This window comes from Cuculus canorus, chromosome 3, assembly GCF_017976375.1.
Source record: "Cuculus canorus isolate bCucCan1 chromosome 3, bCucCan1.pri, whole genome shotgun sequence".
Taxonomy (NCBI): domain Eukaryota; kingdom Metazoa; phylum Chordata; class Aves; order Cuculiformes; family Cuculidae; genus Cuculus; species Cuculus canorus.
In genome coordinates this window covers 53929832-53948885 of record NC_071403.1, presented here as the reverse complement: position 1 = coordinate 53948885, position 19054 = coordinate 53929832, and the positions used below count along the sequence as shown (strand labels likewise).

Genomic DNA, 19054 nt, shown 5'->3' with positions numbered 1-19054 from the left:
AGGAAAATTTTAGCGGTAATAAGTAATGTAAAGCTGTCTTCACTTATGCTGTATTTCTGAAGATTACGATCCACCATTGTCATCTCTACGAACTGCTGGCTTTGTACAGGCTCTATTAAATATACAGCAATGTAGAGTTTACTTCAGTTACTTTTTCTTCTACAAATTGAGAAATTCTCAAGTACTGCAGTATGCTTTCAGTTATTCAGTACAATTTTCATTGCAGTTTTACTGGAAGTATTGGTCCAACATTGTATATATGTGTATATTTGGTTACCTTTGATAGAATTCTCCAAAATACTACTTATCCACCTCAGAGGGTATCTACATTTGCACCTAATAGTATTGAAAGATCTAAAATGTAAGATGTTTTTGATGATAACAGAAAATTGAGAAGCAAGTTATCAAAGTATGAATCTTGAGAAGAAACATGAAATTAATGTATATTTGGGCACAGTCCTGGAGATATGAAGCCTCATTATGATCCAGACTGATACTCATTTTCATTTTATATGCACTAGTACCCTTGAAGTGGATTTAAATGCTGTTTTCTTCCTATTTTGCTAGGTATTTTTCTGCAAGAGCAGCAGAAATAACCCTTAGTGTGTTTGGAAACAAGGTCCTTGCTTTGTGTCTGTCTTGCAAGAGAAAAAGACAGATTCTCAAATAGACCTTGTAGTTAAATCTCTTGAAGGATGTTTTTACTTTCTCAGTCTAATGGGTGTTTTTCCCCCTCTGTAAGTGGTCAGTTTAGAAAAGAACAGTATTTGAACATGATTTTAAATACTGTTACATTAATAATTGGGCTTTTGGCTTCCATAAGCAGTGGAATAAATTCAGTCAGTTTGTGCTGACCTGTCAGTTGTGCAGTAGAGCTGGCTTAGTTCTGCCTTCTTTATGTCAAAAACTTCTCTCAGTTTATTTTGCAGGCACTTCTGCAGTTTGTGTAATATGCCCACATAAACATACAGACATGTGGCAAAGTACAAATAAAAAAAGCAAAACCTGCTACTGCCAATATTTATTTACTTTCACCAGAGTTTATGCTTAAATTCCCCACCCATGCTGGATGTAATGTAATGTAATCCAGTAGCTGAGAATATTTTTAAAGACAGTTTTGTCATTGGTGACTTTGTTGGTACTTCAAATGACAGCTGACCAATTTTAATAAGAAAGCAAAAGCAGCATGTGATTCCTGACGTGTCATAGGAGTAAGTTATAATGGGTTTTGCAAGTGATAGCTTTTTGGTTTGGTTTTAATTATAAGTTTTTTGACTTGGTGGCAACTATTACTGAGACTCTTTTTGGTATTTGAATAATGTGTGTTGTACGGAAAGCATTAAATAGTGGCTTAAATAACCCTTCCCAGGCACATGGGTTTTCCAGTGGGAATGGTTTGAAATGGAGTGATTTCTTAGTGGGCACCCTGGGGTGTCAGGTTTCTGGCTAGGAAAGGTTCCTATAAAAACAATCTGCCTGTGCTGGGTCTGCCCTCACGAGCGGCAGCAGGTCTGTGTCAGCTTTGCGGAGCACACATTGCTCCAAAACCTGTTCAGTGACTGAATAGCTTCCTTTTCTTTCAAGGGGAAGGAAAAGGGGCGAGTGAGGGTTTTGGTCGGGGGTTTCTGCAGCCTCAGGGGTGGCAGTGGTTTTCCAGTGAGGAGGCCTCCAGGAAGGGGGAGTGAGCTTGGCTTCAGAGCAGAACCAGGGCTGCTGGAAGGGAGGATGCCGATTACAATAATAAACAAATGCCAGGGATAGATTACCACATGGCTGTCAGAGCAGCCAGGACCAAAGGAGGTAATCCCCAGCAGAGGCTTCAGAGGTTGCAGCAGGACCATGTGCTGGAAATTTTGGGGATTTTTTTTGCTGAGACAAAGGAAGTGACTTTTTAGATTTCTTTTAATGGTCCTTGGCTGTTCTGTGGTCTGGAATCCCCTGGGCAAAGCGAAGCGGCCTGGAGGTGGCTTGGTTACTGCCATAGCAACACCAGCCCACTGGTGACCAGCTGCGGGGAAGGAAGGGAGAGGAGAGGTGGCCTCCTGTCTGATCATGCTGCCGTGTTTCCTAGGCTGAAGTTTGCCTCATCTCATTTCAACTTCTTTGAAAAGCTGTCTTTTTCAAAAGGTACTTTTTTATAAGGAGAAGTTTGTGAGGATTTTCTTTATTTTTTTTTTTTTAATCTTTTTTCTCTTGAATGGAGCAACACAGAAGGACTTGCTCCTCTTCCCCACCCTCTGCATCAGTCATATACCAGCAGAGTATAGCTTCTCTTACTTGGGGTAATTGAGACTGAACATTGAACTTGAGGCCTTCAAGAAGCACTTGGAGCCTGCAGATCATTGTGGAGGTGAGCTGGAGGCAGTCCTGTCCGAGCGTGGAGACGAGGAGAGCCACACTGTGCTGTGGGAGCAGGTTAACCCTGCAAGGAGCATCGCCAGGTGTCAGCAGCTGGTCCCCAGGTGCCCAGGCTGTAGGAAGGATCAAGGAGAGGGAGGCTGCAGTAATGGTACTGCGTGAACTGCCCACAGGGGAACACAGCCTGAGAGAGGGACACATGCAGGAGCTCGTGGAAAGTTTTGAGACACTATAGGTAGAAAAAGAGACACCTCTTGAAGGCTGTAGACCTGCCTTGGACGACGCAGCAGGAAAATGTAGGCTTCCGAGGGTGCTTAATGATGATTGGCCTGAACTTCAGCTTACGTGAGTTGCTGGCAAAATTTGAAAAGGTATGATAATCAGTTTCATACGCTTATGCTTCTGAAAAAGGTTATGGCTTTGAAAAATACCCAATAAAAAGGACAGGTTGATGTTAAGCTTGGGAGGTTTTCTGTGTTGCTGTTAAGGTGCTCATGTGATCCCCGTTTGCCTCTCAAATGTAGAAGTCTACTACTCTTCCCATCCACACTTCAGGCCCTACAAGATTAGTTTTAGAGCATGTACTTTGATTGTGTTTTTTTTTGGTTTTGTGGTTTTGGATTTTTTTTTTCCTCCCAAAGGAAATGATAGAGAAGTTTCTGCTTTATTAGGTCAAGAGAATAAGGGGACTTCCTGGGATGTCCATCACCTTACTTCACTATCTACATAAAGGAAGTGCTTTGCAGTTTGCTGTTAAATTTAGTTGACTGTTATCTTAGTTGAATTGGAAAATCTCATCATGCCTTTTATAAGTAAATTACCTCCCATGAATGTGCCACTTTCCAATTATTTCTGCTATTCTTTCAAGCTAGTTATTTTTTGCCTTACCAGGACATTTGATAGCAGTAATAGTGAGAGGCAGGAGGTTTTGCAGAGATTGCATTGATTAGCAAGAGACATGAGACTGTTCAAAACCAAATTGTTTTCATCTAATTGTCAGCACTTCCAATGAAACCTGGATTGTATGTTTGTAACTATTGTTAGTATGGCTTTGAATCTATGTTTTCTTTCTTTTAATAACATTCTTCCTGCAATACCAGAATCTGTAACAAAATAGATGGTAATTTATTTACACATTGAGATAAAAACCATAAAATACTGTGGTCACAAAACAGGAGAGCAGATTGTAAAGCCTGGTTCTGTCATTTCCTATTCCAAAGGTATGAACTTCAGTATGGTTTTTTTGGTTTGTTTAAAATGCAAATCAGCACTGGTCACTGAAGCCAGAAGTATAATGGGTATTGCTACCTGGACTTTTAAAGTCCCATAAAATAAAATTAAGCCACTTTTTTTAGGTTTGGGTTTGTATAATGATTTTACCTCATTTCAAAATCATGATAAACTTCAGGCCTTGTAAGACTGTTGTAAACTGGTCTGAGTTTGTTGGAGCTTTTAAACTCTTCTCTTTTTACTTTCCTACAGTAGCAAACTTTGGACCTAATGAGGCAGATAGTGCTCAGCATCCCACCAGCTTGACTACTCCAAAAGTAGTAGTAACAGTATTTGTGATGTAGTTTCATCACTGCGTAGATGCCTTTCTCTGCTCTTGCTTACAGTTTGTCAGGTGGGCTTCTCTCTTCTCCTGTAATTGCTGCTCTAGCCTTTAGAGAGTAGGACACGTGCCTGGAGTTTGAGTTGCTTCATGACATGGTTAAGACACAAGCTTTGAAAACAGTATTTCTAATGTTCATATTGTACAAGCCCTGGCATTTGCATCTCTCCTATGATTTTGAATATTCCAATGTCTTATTTCATCTCAAAGGAGTTGATCAATTCTCAACAAAAGCAAAATTTACAGGTCTTAGAGCTCTGCTGTATTTTTTATCTTGAAGCTGTCATTTTGTTGTCTGTTGTGCTTAAATTTGTAACCTAATGTAGGAGGATGTTATGGTACTGGAGAAGAAAGTTAACGTTCTAGTTGGTGAACTTCAACCACAAATTCTAATCTGTACTTATCTGAGCAAGTTTTCTTTTTCTGTTTGTTTTAGTGTGCTTTTTGTTTGGTTTTTTTCTTTCTTTGAGCAACTTCCCCTCCTCCCCTGCTTCATCTCTTCCTTTCATGACTCCCCACACACCCATCCTGTTCTTTTTAACTGTGGAGCTTACTGCCAGGAGAAACAGTGTTATGAGAGTGATCCTGGCTTGCAAACTACTTGAACTTTCTGGATTCATTAGTATATGTTGTAAGATTATGAGTCCTGTTACTGTGGTTGTAATGCAGAAGCCAGATGGCATTTGCAGAAGCTTGCATGGTGCTCTCTCCCTATGCAAAACCAAAGTTATGTTACACTGGAGTAGCCAGGGCCACTTTGGCTTTGTTCAGTTGCAATTATGTGACTGTTGGAACTTGCATTAATGACTTTATGATGCCCCTCAGATTTTGGGTCAGTGCCATGTGATGGAGCCGCAAATGTGCTCAAAGGCAGACTGGCATTCTCATCCTTCCTAAGTGTATCATCATTCTTGTAATGAAATGAGTCCTTACCCACACTATATGTCACCTGTTAAGGTACTATCCATTAGGTTTAAGTGCGAGTCACTGGAGTAAAAGCTGTTAAGACAGATTTTTTGAAATTTGAAGTGCCAGTGCAAGGCTTTTGGTAGTCCAAGCATTTGAAAATCAGATATGAAAAATATTGCAAAGTGTTTCTTCCCCCAAACTTTTTTTTCTTCCTCGAATGTCTGAGAGCTTGGGTAGCAATCAAATTTGTCATATCTAAAGCCAATTGTTTTCGTGAATTGCTTTGATCTTATATTATTGTCACAGTGGCTGTAGTGTTACCCAGTGTAGTTTGTGCATGACACTTTAGAGAGGTTCAATGTCTGTCTTTATACACACTCCTGCCACTGGAGGATTTATGATAATGGCAATTCTGCCCAAGGGTTTTGCATGTGTAGTGCCTTTCTGAGTATGAATTCATTATAAACTGATTGCTTACAGCAAATGCCACTGCAGGCCTCTGAAAACTAAATGGGATGAGCCTTTCTAAGATTGTGACTGTCCTCTGACACCAGAGGGGAGGCTCTCTGAATTAGATGAATACCTGGATTCTTCAGAGACTTTTCTTCAGTTGTCTCTTTTTACAACAGCATACCTCCCTCCCTGCTGCCCCCAGCATTTGTAAGGAAGAAATGTCTCGTTTACCTATCACAATGGCCACTTTCGTACACCTGTGTCATACCCTAATTCTTACTTTGTCCTTAAGAGTAATAAAATGTGAAAACCCTTGAGTGAAGGAGAGGCTAGAGGGAACATCTGACACAGCAGTGTTCCCAGAGACAGCTGGCAGCAGTAGGTAAAATGTATCTGGTTCAATATAGACTAAACAGTCTACTATTAAAAAAATAAATAAATAAATATCCATTCCCTTGCTGCTTGCTGTGAGACCTCAGACAAAGATGTTCTGGCTGATGTCTGTAACATACAGTGATGTCCTTTTGTCGCTGATGTTTTTGTTCCAGCTGTTCCAACTGGAAGTTTCCTGCAGATTCTTTGGTAAGCAGTCATCATGTTTATTCCTGACCTCTAAAAGAGGCGAGTGCAGCATTTCTATATGGATCTGACGACTTGAACGTTGTCAGAGAAGGCAATGGGCAGTCATTTTTTTAGGACTTCAATTCTTGTACTTATACCAAGTCTAGTGTCCTGTTCCAGTCACAGACATTTTATATTGGGTGGAAGTATAAAACTGTCCTGGCAAAGTAGCCCAGGGGTAACCTTTGCTGGGGAAAATGCATTTTTTTTCAGCTATTTTTCGTTCATGAGGGGTCAACCTCAACTCTACTAACTCCTGTTAGGATCTTCGTGTGGTTCAAAAGCCACAACAGTTTGCCTGTTCTGTGGCTTGTACCTAGGGATTAAAATTACATAGCAGTCTATGTGCCAACACAAAATGCTGCCAGTCTTGTGGCACAGCATCAGCATTGGGACCTGTACATCCATTTCTTGCGTTTTCTTGCCACACGTGGTCTGTGTACCATAACTTGCCATCCCTGCACTATAGTCAGATGTTTAGAAAAATTCTGTGGAATTCTGTTCAATAAACAAAAATAGTAAAAATTTGAATGTAATACAGAATTTTGCTGGGTAGCGGGTTTAAAAGGCGTTGGAGTAAAATATTGGTAAGTCCTATATGTAACTTTTAAAAAACCCCATGAAGTTATGATTTGGTATCAAATGCTATTGACTTTTTTCTGTAAGAGTCCTAATTTTATCATCATACATAGTAAAAACTTGATTTAAGCATTTTTGGTAATAGAATCTGTAATATTATGAGAACATCTGTTTATTTAACTTATAGAATAAAATAACTTCCCTGTTTTAGATCTTTGTATCATAAAACTAAGTACTCTAGGAGTCTTAATTGTGTGAATGGAACAGACTAACATTCTACATGTTATAAAATGCATCATTTCTTCCACTTTAATTTTGGTGTGGAAATGTGGAGATTTCGCCCAGCAGATGTGTTTTTACCTTCAACAGAAAGGTTTGAGCCCTTTAAAGAGGAAAATATTTTGCCTATACTAATGACAGAGTACCTATGAAGGTGGTATGAACAAATGAAATATGACAAAACATGGGTGGAAGTTAATATGCTAACAGCTTATGGAGTTCCAGAGTTCATTAGAGGCTCTGTGAACTCATAATTAAAAAAAAAAAGACACTAGAATGCCCATTGTCATGGGAATTCTGTTGGTTTGGTCTTTTTAAAGGGTGTTTGTTTTTTTTTTTCCTTTAACAGGTTGATAGTTTCCAAAGGACGATTATGTCTGATGTTGAACAGTTTAAAATAAGCTTACAGTCTGTAAGCAAGGGGGAAAAAGAAAAAATTTTTGATAGCTGGTTGACCTTCAAGTTGGAGTCACAAAGTCTGGTTCTGTTCAAATCTTTGTCACATATTTTCTTTTACCTTGGGCAAGTCAATCCTGTCTGCCTTTGGGCTGTTCCAGCAGCAGCTCCAACTGGAGCCAGCTACATCTTTAGGTCCTTTTCAGAAATGCAGTCTATAGCATTATTGAGTGTCACATACTGTATTTATACATTCTTTAGAGGCACTCTTTAGTTGTCATTATATGATAATTTAGTATTTTACTTGATTGAAATTAAAGCTTGAAATAGGTTTCTTATTATAGAGACAAACTTTAAAATCGGAGACAAGCTTTAAAATCAGATCCAAGCATAAAATGGTTTGAATCCTTTAGGTAAATCATCTGCTATGAGAGGGGTGAAGAGGGAAAGAAGCAAAGAGATTTAAGATTCAGAATGGAAATAGGGAATTTTGAAATCACCAGACCAAAGTGGAAGAGATGGGCAGTACTTTGATCTCAATTCTTAAAAGGAATTTAAGGAAAGTGGCAATCTTCTGACAGCCTGACTAGGTTGAAGTAGTTATATAAATGTCAACCTATTTATTTCTTCTCCTTTCTATGTTTCAAAACGTTGAAACTCACACCTTGATTTATATATATATATGGGATGAATTCTTTCCTTAAAGACGTTTCTAATAATTTAGTACCTTAATCCTGCAAACACTTGAGCATGAAAACAAATCTGTTGATATCTTACAAATAAATTATCAATCCTGTTTAATGGATATATGCACATAAATATTTACAAAATTGGCAAAATATAGTTTCTTTATAGCAATATTTCAAAAAATAAGGTTGATAAATCTACGTAACTACAGTTTTAAAATAATATTTTTTCTTCTTCTCCTGCATCCTACAATATGTTGCTCCTGTGACTCTGGATATGGGAGTGTCCAAGTGGTAATAGGGGATTATTTATAATTGTTTTTCAAGTATTGAAACATAGAAATTAGTTTAACTATTATGTTATTTCTAGTTTGAACCTGAACAGGGATAATCAACTTTTTTATCCCTTTTTGCAATGGAGAACAATATGGAGAATCAATGGAGATTGATTCAATGCAGCAAAGACAGCAAAAAAAGTGTAAAAAAGACAGCAAAAGTGTATTTTAACCTATTTTAAAGTAATGAAACCCAGGGCAAAGGAAAGGTAGTTGTCCGAAGTCACGTAGTAGCTCAGCTGGAGTGCTAGAGCTAGAGCTTCACTGATGCCTCCCTCTCTCACCTCATCCTCCCACCCCTTTTCCCTCTTCGTTTCTCTTCTCCCAAGTTCTCCAACTATATCCTTGATTTTTTTTTTGCTTTCTTCCCTAACTGAAGAAAGCTTTCTTACAGTTTCAAATTCATAGCTACTTTTCCACCGTTTCCAGCTATCATTTGTAGATGTGCAAGCAGCCATTCTAACATGTAGAACTGCACCTTGAGAACGGGGAGGTACAAGTGCCCCCCCTCCTTTCCTGCTCCTGGGAACAGATGGAGAATACTGAGGAGCTGTCTGGAAGAATAAAAACTTCTAAGAGATTTCAATTATTGAATTTCTTCCTTCGTGAAAGAAGTTTATTTACATCTGCATCAAGTTCCTGTCACAATTCTTGATGATTAATTCTATTGAGACAACTAGTACACCTCCTGGCTCTCAGCACATTTACATTGCTCTGTTGGAGTATACATAGATGAAAGGATGCTAGAAAGCATTGGTAGTGATGCAGGAAGTTTTGTTTCCTCTTCTAATGTGTTTTAAAAATAATACTGTCCTTGGTTAGATGAAGACACCATCTGTAATGTGTTTCTTGAGACAGATAATAGATCAGAGAATAAAATGTTTCATTTCTAAGCAGAGAAGAAATGAGTACACTGTATTGAAATCACTATCGCTTCTTTTTATTTTCAGTAATTTCTATGAAATTCAGTTTATAACACAACCTGCTCGTTTATGTCTACCTCTCCATAAATTGCAGGCCATGGTGTTACAGTAGTTCAATTGTGAAAATGGGCTTGTGGTAGCTGTAGTCGTTTAGCTGCAGTTTAAGGACATAGACTGTAGTTAAAGTCTTTCATTGCATAAGACCTAAAGCGCTACAGAGAGTTTGAATTTCACCGGGATTTGTAAGGTTGCTGCAGTGGAAAGGGACAACATAACTAAGGCTGAATCTGTGTAGTGTCTGAGTCAGAAATGATTTCTAGTGCATGTGCAAATGCTGTGTGAAATGTGTGGCGGAACAGTAGATGAATTAGTTGACTTCAGTGTTACAAAAGGACACAGAAAACAGTGTTCTAAGTCCTGTTTCAGGTGTCAAGGATGATTTTCAAACTCCTTTTCTCACACTTAAAGCTGGACCTTTTCTAACAATGTTAATAGAGTTGTAGTGTTAATAGGGTGACTTCATTCACCCAAGAAAGTCAGACTATGTGCTGTGTACTAGTGCTTAGGAGTACTAATGAGAATAAGCTCTCCCTTCCTTTACCTAAAGAGCTAAGATGTTTGGGCATTTCTTGCTGATATTTCAGGACATCCAAGCTGAGATTGATGCCCACAATGACATCTTTAAAAGCATTGATGGAAACAGACAGAAGATGGTGAAAGCCTTGGGAAATTCTGAGGAAGCTGCAGTGCTCCAGCACCGGCTTGATGACATGAACCAGCGCTGGAATGACCTGAAGGCGAAATCGGCTAACATCAGGTAAGTAATGAAAACACCAAGATCCAAATGGCAAACAGTTGCTGTCTTCTAAAGAGCTTGACAAATGTGACCATGTCAGTGAAGTGAACTTTCTGTTTTCTTCTGTGAAAGACTGTTGAGCCCGAATATATAACTTTGGTGCACTTGCTCACCATGCAGGCTTAACTACTTGCTCTCCTCTCTGTAGGGCTGCGCAGCTGTAACTTGCCCATCTGTACTAAATTTTCCAGAGAGTATATTGAATCTTTCCTTGTTGTAAATGGACAGCAGTTTCAATGAAGTAATTCTGTGAATCTACGGTTAGTGTGAGGAGAAAGCAAGGGTGTGGTGTTCTTACTAACGAAATGAATAATATGATAGGGCATGCATCTTAAGTGTCTTGATCCACATCTTAAGTGTCTTGATCTTGGTAGTAAAGTAGTGTCTCTACTACCAAAAAAATTGGTAGTAAATTTTTTTTCTGTTGCTGTTCAATTAAGAAATGCTTTAAAATACACACTAATACATACTGGACATTAGGAAGAATTTCTTCACCTTGAGAGTAGTTAGGCACTGGCACAGGTTGCCCACGGAGGTTATGAATGCCCCATCCCTGGAGGTGTTAAAGGCCAGGCTGGATGGGGCCTTGGGCAGTCTGATCTAGTGGGATGCCCTTGCCCATGGCAGGAGGGTTGGAACTAGGTGATCTTTAAGGTCTCTTCCAACCTTAACTATACTATGATACTGTACTATGATACCATGATACAAATCAAGGAATAAATTTTACAGGGTTTTTTTACTCTACCAGTGCTAAGCTCACTGACTGTTCAATTGTAGTCATTCTTAAAATCTTTGTGATGTCATTTTGGAAGCAGATTTTACCATATTCATTAATGTGCATAAAATTCCGCATTAAAATGAATTACAGAGAAAAGACTTTCTAGAGCTTTTAATTGCAACTGCTTACTTGTTGATTAAAGCGAACTGTTCTTTTAATAGAATAGGACACTGTTCAGCATTCATATGAATTTTCCAAAGGCCAGAAAAATGAGTTGAGCTTGGAATTCAGGCGTAAGATTTTGAAAGTGAGATAGAGGGGAAAATGTGACATTTACTTTTCAACTCCACTTATCTCGTCACAAACCTGCTAAACAGTTAAGTGTAACAGGCAAATCAGCTCCATGAAAGCTAACAGGGAGAGACAGAGGAAGCAAGCAGTTTGGTGTGGGGTCTTGCAGAGACTGGCCACGCCGTGCAAGTGGCTTAATGCGAGAGCTGTTAAACTTGGGCTATTATGAGCTTTTCTCACAAATAAAGCAACACAAGAGGAAGACAAAAACATGCTTATGAGGTAATAACTTAGCAACTGTGGAATTACAGCATGAGCAATTCAGTTGCTTGGCCTTTTCTGGAGTTGATGATAACTGGGGAGAAGTTGATGGCCAAAAACCAAAGGGCCTTCAAGCCATTTACCCTGGCCACCTGTGAGTTCCAAGGCAGTAGTATGGAGACAGTGACTGTGCAGTGAATGCTCAAAAAAGTGGGAATACCAGCTCTTCAGAATATGGATCCATCTTTTCGCTTACGTCGTTATGGCACATGCATCCTGGTGGGCAGCGTTAATGTTTGCAACGTTTGTATTGCTCTGCTGGTACCTGCACTGCTGCAGAGCTGCGTGTCACTGAGGTACAAGTAGAATATAGGTAGGGAAGAGAATACTGGAGCAAATATGAGAGAAGTAAATTAACCTTTGAAATCACAGTCACCACTGAAAGCAGTGTAGCGTTTCTGAGTTCATGTATTTTGCCCTATTCTTTGATTGCAGTTCACTTTTCTATCTCACACAAGAGTGATGGAAGCCTTGATAGGGAAATAACAAAGCATAGAACTGATATGAAGTCAGTGTGTAGATGTAGCTGTTTACCTTCAACTTTTACTTTCTTGGTGTACCTTATTTCAAGGATGAGTTGGAAAACACAACTGTATGGATAAGTCTTGTGAGAACGGCATATAACAGTGTTAGATGCTGAGACTGATGATTGAAAAATGTGATTGTTTTGTTATTGGTTTTAGCTTGGGATAGTGCTTCTAAATTAAAGTTTCTCTAAGTTCTTTTTCCAGTATTTTCAGCTATGTGTACATTCTGATTATGTTACTTTTTAGTTGCTGAAAGTACTGTTCTCCCTTAGGGACAGTATGAGATTTTTCTTCATCGCTTCATTCCTCAGAGTTGATGATGCTAATCACTGTGACTCTAATCCCTTGCTACCGTAGCTAAAGGACGTTCCAAACTGATAGAAAAGTGTACCACGTACATGATGTACTTCTAAATACTTGGAAACTACTTAACCTCTACTTGTAGTGACTCTGGACACCACCTGAGAGGATTATATCTCTCCTTAAAATTACTCATAGACTTATTCATGCTTCTTTCTTTTTCTTTCTTTATTATTGTATTTCTAGGAAGAAAACAAAGCTGCAGATTTGTGCGGATCTGCCTTTTAAGACAAATGTTTGAGAGATTCTATTCTCTTGGTGCAGGAGGTGTGAGGGTGGTAGTGTTTGTGGGAGGGAAGAGCTAAAAGTGTGAGAGAAACAGAGGAGGATTCTGTATATTTAGACCACCCAGTAACCTTTTTGATTCCATGTGTTCCCTTGTTGCTCAGCAGGGAAAGTATTACCTCCATAGCAGAAGCAAAATCTGAGGAGGTCTCCAGCTGTGAAGAGAGCCTCTCAGGTCAACAGAAGAGATGTTATGTCAGAGTTCTTGCTCTTCTGGATGATTTTATTTGGTCTTGGTGGAGGAGGGGTGCTCTCAGTCTGGTCAGCTGGATGGGACATCTGTGTTTTTCGGGCTCATCCAGGATTCCCTTAGGAGTGCTTCTGAATACTATGTAGTTGATGCTGGGCAATGTTGCTCCAGCCAGTGCTAAGCACAATCCTGAACATTGCATTGCTTCAATAACGTAAGAAGGATAACATTCAGGGAAAATCCAGGCTGATGCAATACATTTTCTTCTGTATGTTGTTCTTCCCTGCCCTCCCCCCACAATGTCTTTCTGACCTTTTAAGAGAGAAGTTAACTCACTTTGTGTTCAGAGGAGAATTTTAAAGTCTCTGTTAGCATAGTCTATTTTCTCTGCAGCCCTTAGTGCTCCAGTCCTACAAGCTTAACTTGCACTGGGCTTTAAAACGATGTGCTAGTGATGTTTTGCTACTGTCATTAATCTGGCATGCACATTGGTACTCATTAGTAAATTACAATGCATTTAATCTAGTATCATATGTCACATCACTTGCGTTAATATCAGGTTACATTTTTCACTGTTAATATTGTTGCACTGTATGTTAAAATAGCAGTGAGTTACACTTAAATTGCCCTATAACTAGCTGCAGGGGTTCCTCTCTTCTCCCTCCACCTACGAAACTACAATTCATCTTGTATACAAGGATTCCGCTAAATAATTAGAGCAGAATCTTGAAGCTTCAGAGAGTTCCAGTTTTTAGAAGCAAGAGCTGCTTAAATGTGCTAGATATAGTAACAAATCATGATGAATACAGACTTCACTATCAAATGTGTGGAAAGCTATAGATCTGAATGTATTAATTGTGGCTGCTTCTGGAAATTCATAAAGATGGTTTATTTTTGTAACGATCTGAGTCTAGCAGCAGAAATGTACATTCAAATGGGGGCTGTCTTGGCTTAGATGAGAGGGCAACGTCTCTCCTCTGGTTATTAGGTTGTAACTATCACTTCCACAAAGGACGGCTGGTTCTGGGTACGTAGCAGCTGAGGATAACATATATGCAATGCTTTGCAGCTTTGTATTTCTGAAGGCATTTTTGATGGGTTGTCAAGCTAGTGCAAAGGAGGTCTACATACAATGTAGACCACCCTATGATGTTGGGACTGTGCCCCTGTGTGTGGCTGGAGGCTTCAGGGGCCAACTACAGTGAATGTTCCAGCTATGAAGCAGGAACTTTATGCACGAATTTGCTGTAGCATTACCACCATCCTAATGGGAAGAACAAGTTCGTTGTCATAAAAGTAGTTCTGGTTAGTGCATATTAAAGAACTGAAAAGAGACTAGGAGACCTGAAACAAGATGTTGGCTCAACTGTTTAGGCCTGGACTATGAGCAGCTCACTTGAATTCACTGTTCAGAGAAACGTATCAGTGAGAGCAACTGGGGACAATAGAAATCATGATGCACAAAACAGCAGGAAGCAAAACATTGCTTCTAACTTGTACTTCAAGCTTTTTTTTTTCCCCTCAAGTAGCTACCTAAGCAATTTCCTGAATGGAGTAAAGGAGAATAGGTTCCTCTTCCTGAAAGTAGCTAGTTTATCCTTTTCAGAAATGTGATTATTTTTTTTTCATTGTATCTTCTCACCCTCATGCATTTTTACTGACAGCTTTTCTTTGGTTCATCTATCCTAGCATTGCTTAGAGGTCCCAGTCTACCCAAACCTGAGCTTGCCTTGAAATTAACCTTGCAGCAGATCACTCCTTCAGTCCAACTATTATCATATCAGTCCCAAACAGTGTCTTGAATGCTGTTTGAGACAGTAATATGAGAAGCCAGGTGAAAGCTTCAAGGTGCTAATTATAGTGAGTTGGGGAAAAAAAAGATCAAAATCCATGCACAAAATAGTAAAGGGAAAAGGGAAAGCAATAGTAAAGTTCAGTACACTCCTCTGTCAGAAGCGAAGCAGGGAGATGCAGAGCTGGTGTCAAGCTACCCTGAAAACAACTTATCTCTACTCCATCACCTGTGTGGAGAAAGAAATTGTTTACTGGTACAAACTAAGTACATGCTGGTCTCAAATGAATTTATAACATAGAATGACTGCAGCTGTGTAGGTACTGCAGGGAGAAGCCATCAAAGCATGGTATTTTGGAAAATGATAGAAAGGGTATTGTGGAATCTGGGGGCTTTGCCAATTAAACTGAGGGACAGATTCATTGTGTTAATTCTCTAGTAATCACCACTGACTAAAGATAATGTATTAAATAATCCAGGTCACTGAGATTTTCAGCAGCACAGGCAATTTGTTGTTGATCACTGCTGGGAGAACTTGTTGCTTTCACTGCTGGAGAGTCAAGGTCTTGGTATTGGAGAGTTCAGTTTTGCAGCACTTTAGCTCACAAAATGATGCTTGTACTTTGTGCACTGTGTTGGTGGAGTCACAACAAAACACGGCCTTTCTTTATGTTGCTTAAACATGCAATGTTCAAGATTTTAGATAAGTTAAGGCATCAGGTACATATTTTTCTGTGTTCCCCCAGTTTTTCTCTGCTTATTGATGCTGTGAAAAGCCAGACTCAATAATCAATGCCAATTTGCTTGTTAAGTAAGGTATTCTTTCATGCAGCGTTGAGCATGCAGGAGGTAGCTCCACCTAATGTGTGTGCAACTTCTAGTACAATTCACAAAGGGTGTATACAGTCAAAGCATACATATTCACCACTATTAACAGATGTCTATTATAATCAATTCCCAGAATTTAATTACGTAAGTTTCCTCCCCTTGGTGCACATGCTCTGCCCTCTGAGGGTCTTCTTCAGGGGTCTCTGGATGAAGGCCATAGATCTTCCTCACAGTTGAACTTTTTAAACTCTCCTTCTTGCGTATGCTCTTAGATTCCTTGGGCACCTCTTCAAGGTTGCATCTGGTCCTAGCTGGTTCTTCTTTCTTTTATCATTGCACTAGTCCTTGTTATCTGGCTTAATTAGATGCAGTCACATTCTTTCCCATTCTTTCTAGCTGCAGCCTTGTTAAAATTCCTTATGTAAGCATAAATATCTAGGCACAGGCTAGCTAAAAGTTATTATTCGAGCTAATCCTATGTTTTTGTTCTAAAATCACAAAAACTATACATAATGTTCAAATATATAATAGGTTATAACTTATAACAAATAATCTCTTCCTTCATTATTTTGATTTGTTGTACAGAATGGTTTTCTTTAAGACAAATTTGCTTTGCAGCTAAACACTTGAAGCATTCCTATCTTAATGGTGGAGACATTTTACCTATTTACTACATTCCCATGCTGGTTTTGCTATTCAAGGCTTTAAAGGTGCTTTAATGTTTCACAGGGCTCACCTGGAGGCCAGTGCAGAGAAATGGAATAGATTGCTGACATCGCTGGAAGAGTTAATCAAATGGCTGAATGCAAAAGATGATGAACTAAAAAAGCAAATGCCCATTGGAGGGGACGTTCCAACCTTACAGCAACAATATGACCACTGCAAAGTAAGTCACTTAAGTTTTATTCGGTAAATATGCTACTGTGAATAATAGAATAATGAAAACTTGAGTACAAAAGAAGTGATGAACACTTCCTAATAACTCATTTCTAGATAAAAGCTTTAGGTCTCCACTCACTTTGCGTCCCTACCTTGCCCAGTAAAGTACAACTCAGATAATCTCTATAAAAGTTCATCTAAAAGATTTCATAGATATGTTCAGTCCAAGCACATTTTTTCATGTTTTGTGATGCTTTGGATTCCTAGCAGGTAGAACTGCTATTTTACTCTAAGTTAAGGAAGGCATACAAAAGGAAGAACTGGACAAGGATTGTGAAAGCAATGCTGAATGTAAATTCAGTAAAATTATGTAGGTGGCTTTGTACAGGTTACTAAATTGACCAGTAAAAGCAGCCCTCCCCCCAATACAGGTTTATACTGGAAAGATGACTCAAAGAGTGTTAGAGAACTAAAACATACCTATGCCTTGTACTGTTGTAACTATAATGCGCTACTACAGCTCTTGGGTTTTGCTAGTTCTGTTCTGCTTTTGTAGTGATTCCTAAGTGGTTTTAGGCAATAAAAAATTTTATTGCATCTACAACATATCCTCATTCACGTAGAATCTATCTCTCCAACTCTAATTTCATTACTGATCAGGAGGTATTTGCTGTTGGACAAATTGATTCTAATAAAGCTAGTTCCATCTTGTCATTGTATTTGTTCTTCTGTATGGTGTATACAAGGAAATAGACCAATGCAGCTTTAGAGCTAAGTACATGACAACTGCATTCTCCTCTGCCACCACAACACTGATGTCTTTTCTGCTGTGATGTTTAGTGAGGGCAAAAAGTGAATTTGGCAAAATACTTGGTAATATAGAAATACTGATTTAGAATACTGCGAGGAACTACAGGAAAAAGTAGCTGACATGAGCAGCACTTTTGAGACTTAACTACAAACTACAAGAGCTTAAAGAAATCTGCAGAGTCTTCCCTTTAATTTATTTTTTTAAGTAATGCTATTAGAATAAATTCAGAATCTTTGTTTATTGAGAGTTCATTTCCTCCTATTCTTATTGACTTAAAATGCCATGCTCTGTAGGAATGTCTGCTGTGAATGTTTTATGATGATCGAATGGTGGATTACCAATTCCAAAAAGCAATAAAAAGCTGGAGCAGATCCAAATATGTTTTGAAGGAGGTCAGTGGGAGCTGATAGATCTCTACAGGTCTTTTTCCAGGGGCTTATTTGTGTCTCATGCTAGTTTATTTGTTATTATCATGCATGTACTATAATACTGCCAGTGCCTCTCATTTGAAGATCTCAAATCAATTTATAAAATGGTAGATTTTTATACATCATTCCAAAGTAGAAAATTTAGGAGATATGATGCTGGATGACTCATTTGGGTCACTGGTGAACTGAAGCAGCATGAAGGAGAGAATGCTTTGGGGTTATTTAATCCTTGCCCTTATGTTTAAAGAATAACTGACATTTTGTTACATGTTGAGGTTAAGACTAATGGGCATTCAGGAGCTTTTAGAGGTTATTCTTTCATTTTTTTAAAAGGCAGTATTCTTGCAATGTATTTGATATAGGTGTCCCAATCTAGTATTCAATATGAACTGTATTAATTGTCTACAGCAGCACAAAGTTAAAGTGGCTCTGTGTATCACTGTTTTTTGTACACCTATGCAAGCAAGAGCACAGTATTCAATGGCAGATATTTTATATGATGACTGGATGAATATTTTCTAATTATTTTAGTGGGAACCAAGAGATTCCCATGTATCATGTGATGATATTGTGCCATACCAAACAAGTTATTAGCACATGGCGTTTCACCTTCTAAGGAAGCGTTGCTTATTATTCATTGCCAGAGGAGGGGAGCTGGACTACAGTTGTCCATTGGTTTGATTATCCATGCAGTGCTTTAGTGATGTTTCTCAGCATGAACTATTCATTCTTCCTTGAAGCTGCAGTTTACTAATAAGCTATATCAAGCATAAAAATTGGGGGTTTTTTTAGGTAGAAAGTGAAAACTGAAGAAAAGAAAAAAAAGTAGAATCCATAACCCATGGGAAGTCCTTCTTTTGCTCCCTCAGCATCATTAAGTGATTTATTGGTGTGTTTAGGAAGTTGAATAAAGATGCCTTTGGTTAAGGGACATGAGTTTTATGCCTGTGAGGATTCCCTGCAACCCCCCTCCCCCCCCACCCTTTTCAAAATCTAGTGGCAAAACTGTCCTTTCAGCAGATTCTTCATAAAATAACTTTATGTAGTTCCACTCTGTCAGTCACTCTGTGCCTTGTGGGTGTATTACTGGCTGGTGTCACTTGCTTTGCGTTTAAGGTACTCCTTTTAGAATATTTATCCTGTGATAAGCTGAAAGCTTTCAGTCAAGATTCGAGGTGTAACTATCAGATAAATGTGGCAGACATATGACTTGATTTCTTTCACTACCAAGAATACTAACTTTATTCTCATCACTGGCTGTTCTGGTACTTCCTTAAATGTGTTTTTTGCCCACATTTTTTTTTTTTTTTCAAATCTTAAAACTTTCTAAGTATTTCATGTTATTTGGAAGATTTAATCAACTACTTTTTTTATGATCCCATGTTGAGGTTCTGCATCCCTACATCAGCTGGCTTTGAAAAGGTTCTCTCCAGGCCTCCCTGAGCAAGGGTTAGGTGTCTCTGCTCTCCTCTTTCCTTTAGTTTCACATTTGAGTGTTGCTTTGAAGTTGTCCTTATGCAAATTGAGCAGTTAATACCTCATTTCATCTCCACTTCTCTGTGATCACTTTGCTCTTATTCCTAGTTTGCTTACCTGATCTTGTCCTTGCTGGTACTT

The 19054-nt window shown here is 38.8% G+C and overlaps 1 protein-coding gene across 4 annotated transcripts in view; it reads left to right on the top strand.

Moving 5' to 3' along the window:
* Positions 1–19054, top strand: part of UTRN (utrophin) — a 336261-nt gene that overhangs the window by 204765 nt on the left and 112442 nt on the right. For all 4 annotated transcript variants that reach the window (XM_054061674.1, XM_054061672.1, XM_054061671.1 and 1 more), the window contains 2 exons: positions 9796–9968; positions 16049–16205. In XM_054061674.1, coding sequence (XP_053917649.1) covers positions 9796–9968; positions 16049–16205 — 330 coding nt within the window. The remainder of the gene's footprint in view (positions 1–9795; positions 9969–16048; positions 16206–19054) is intronic.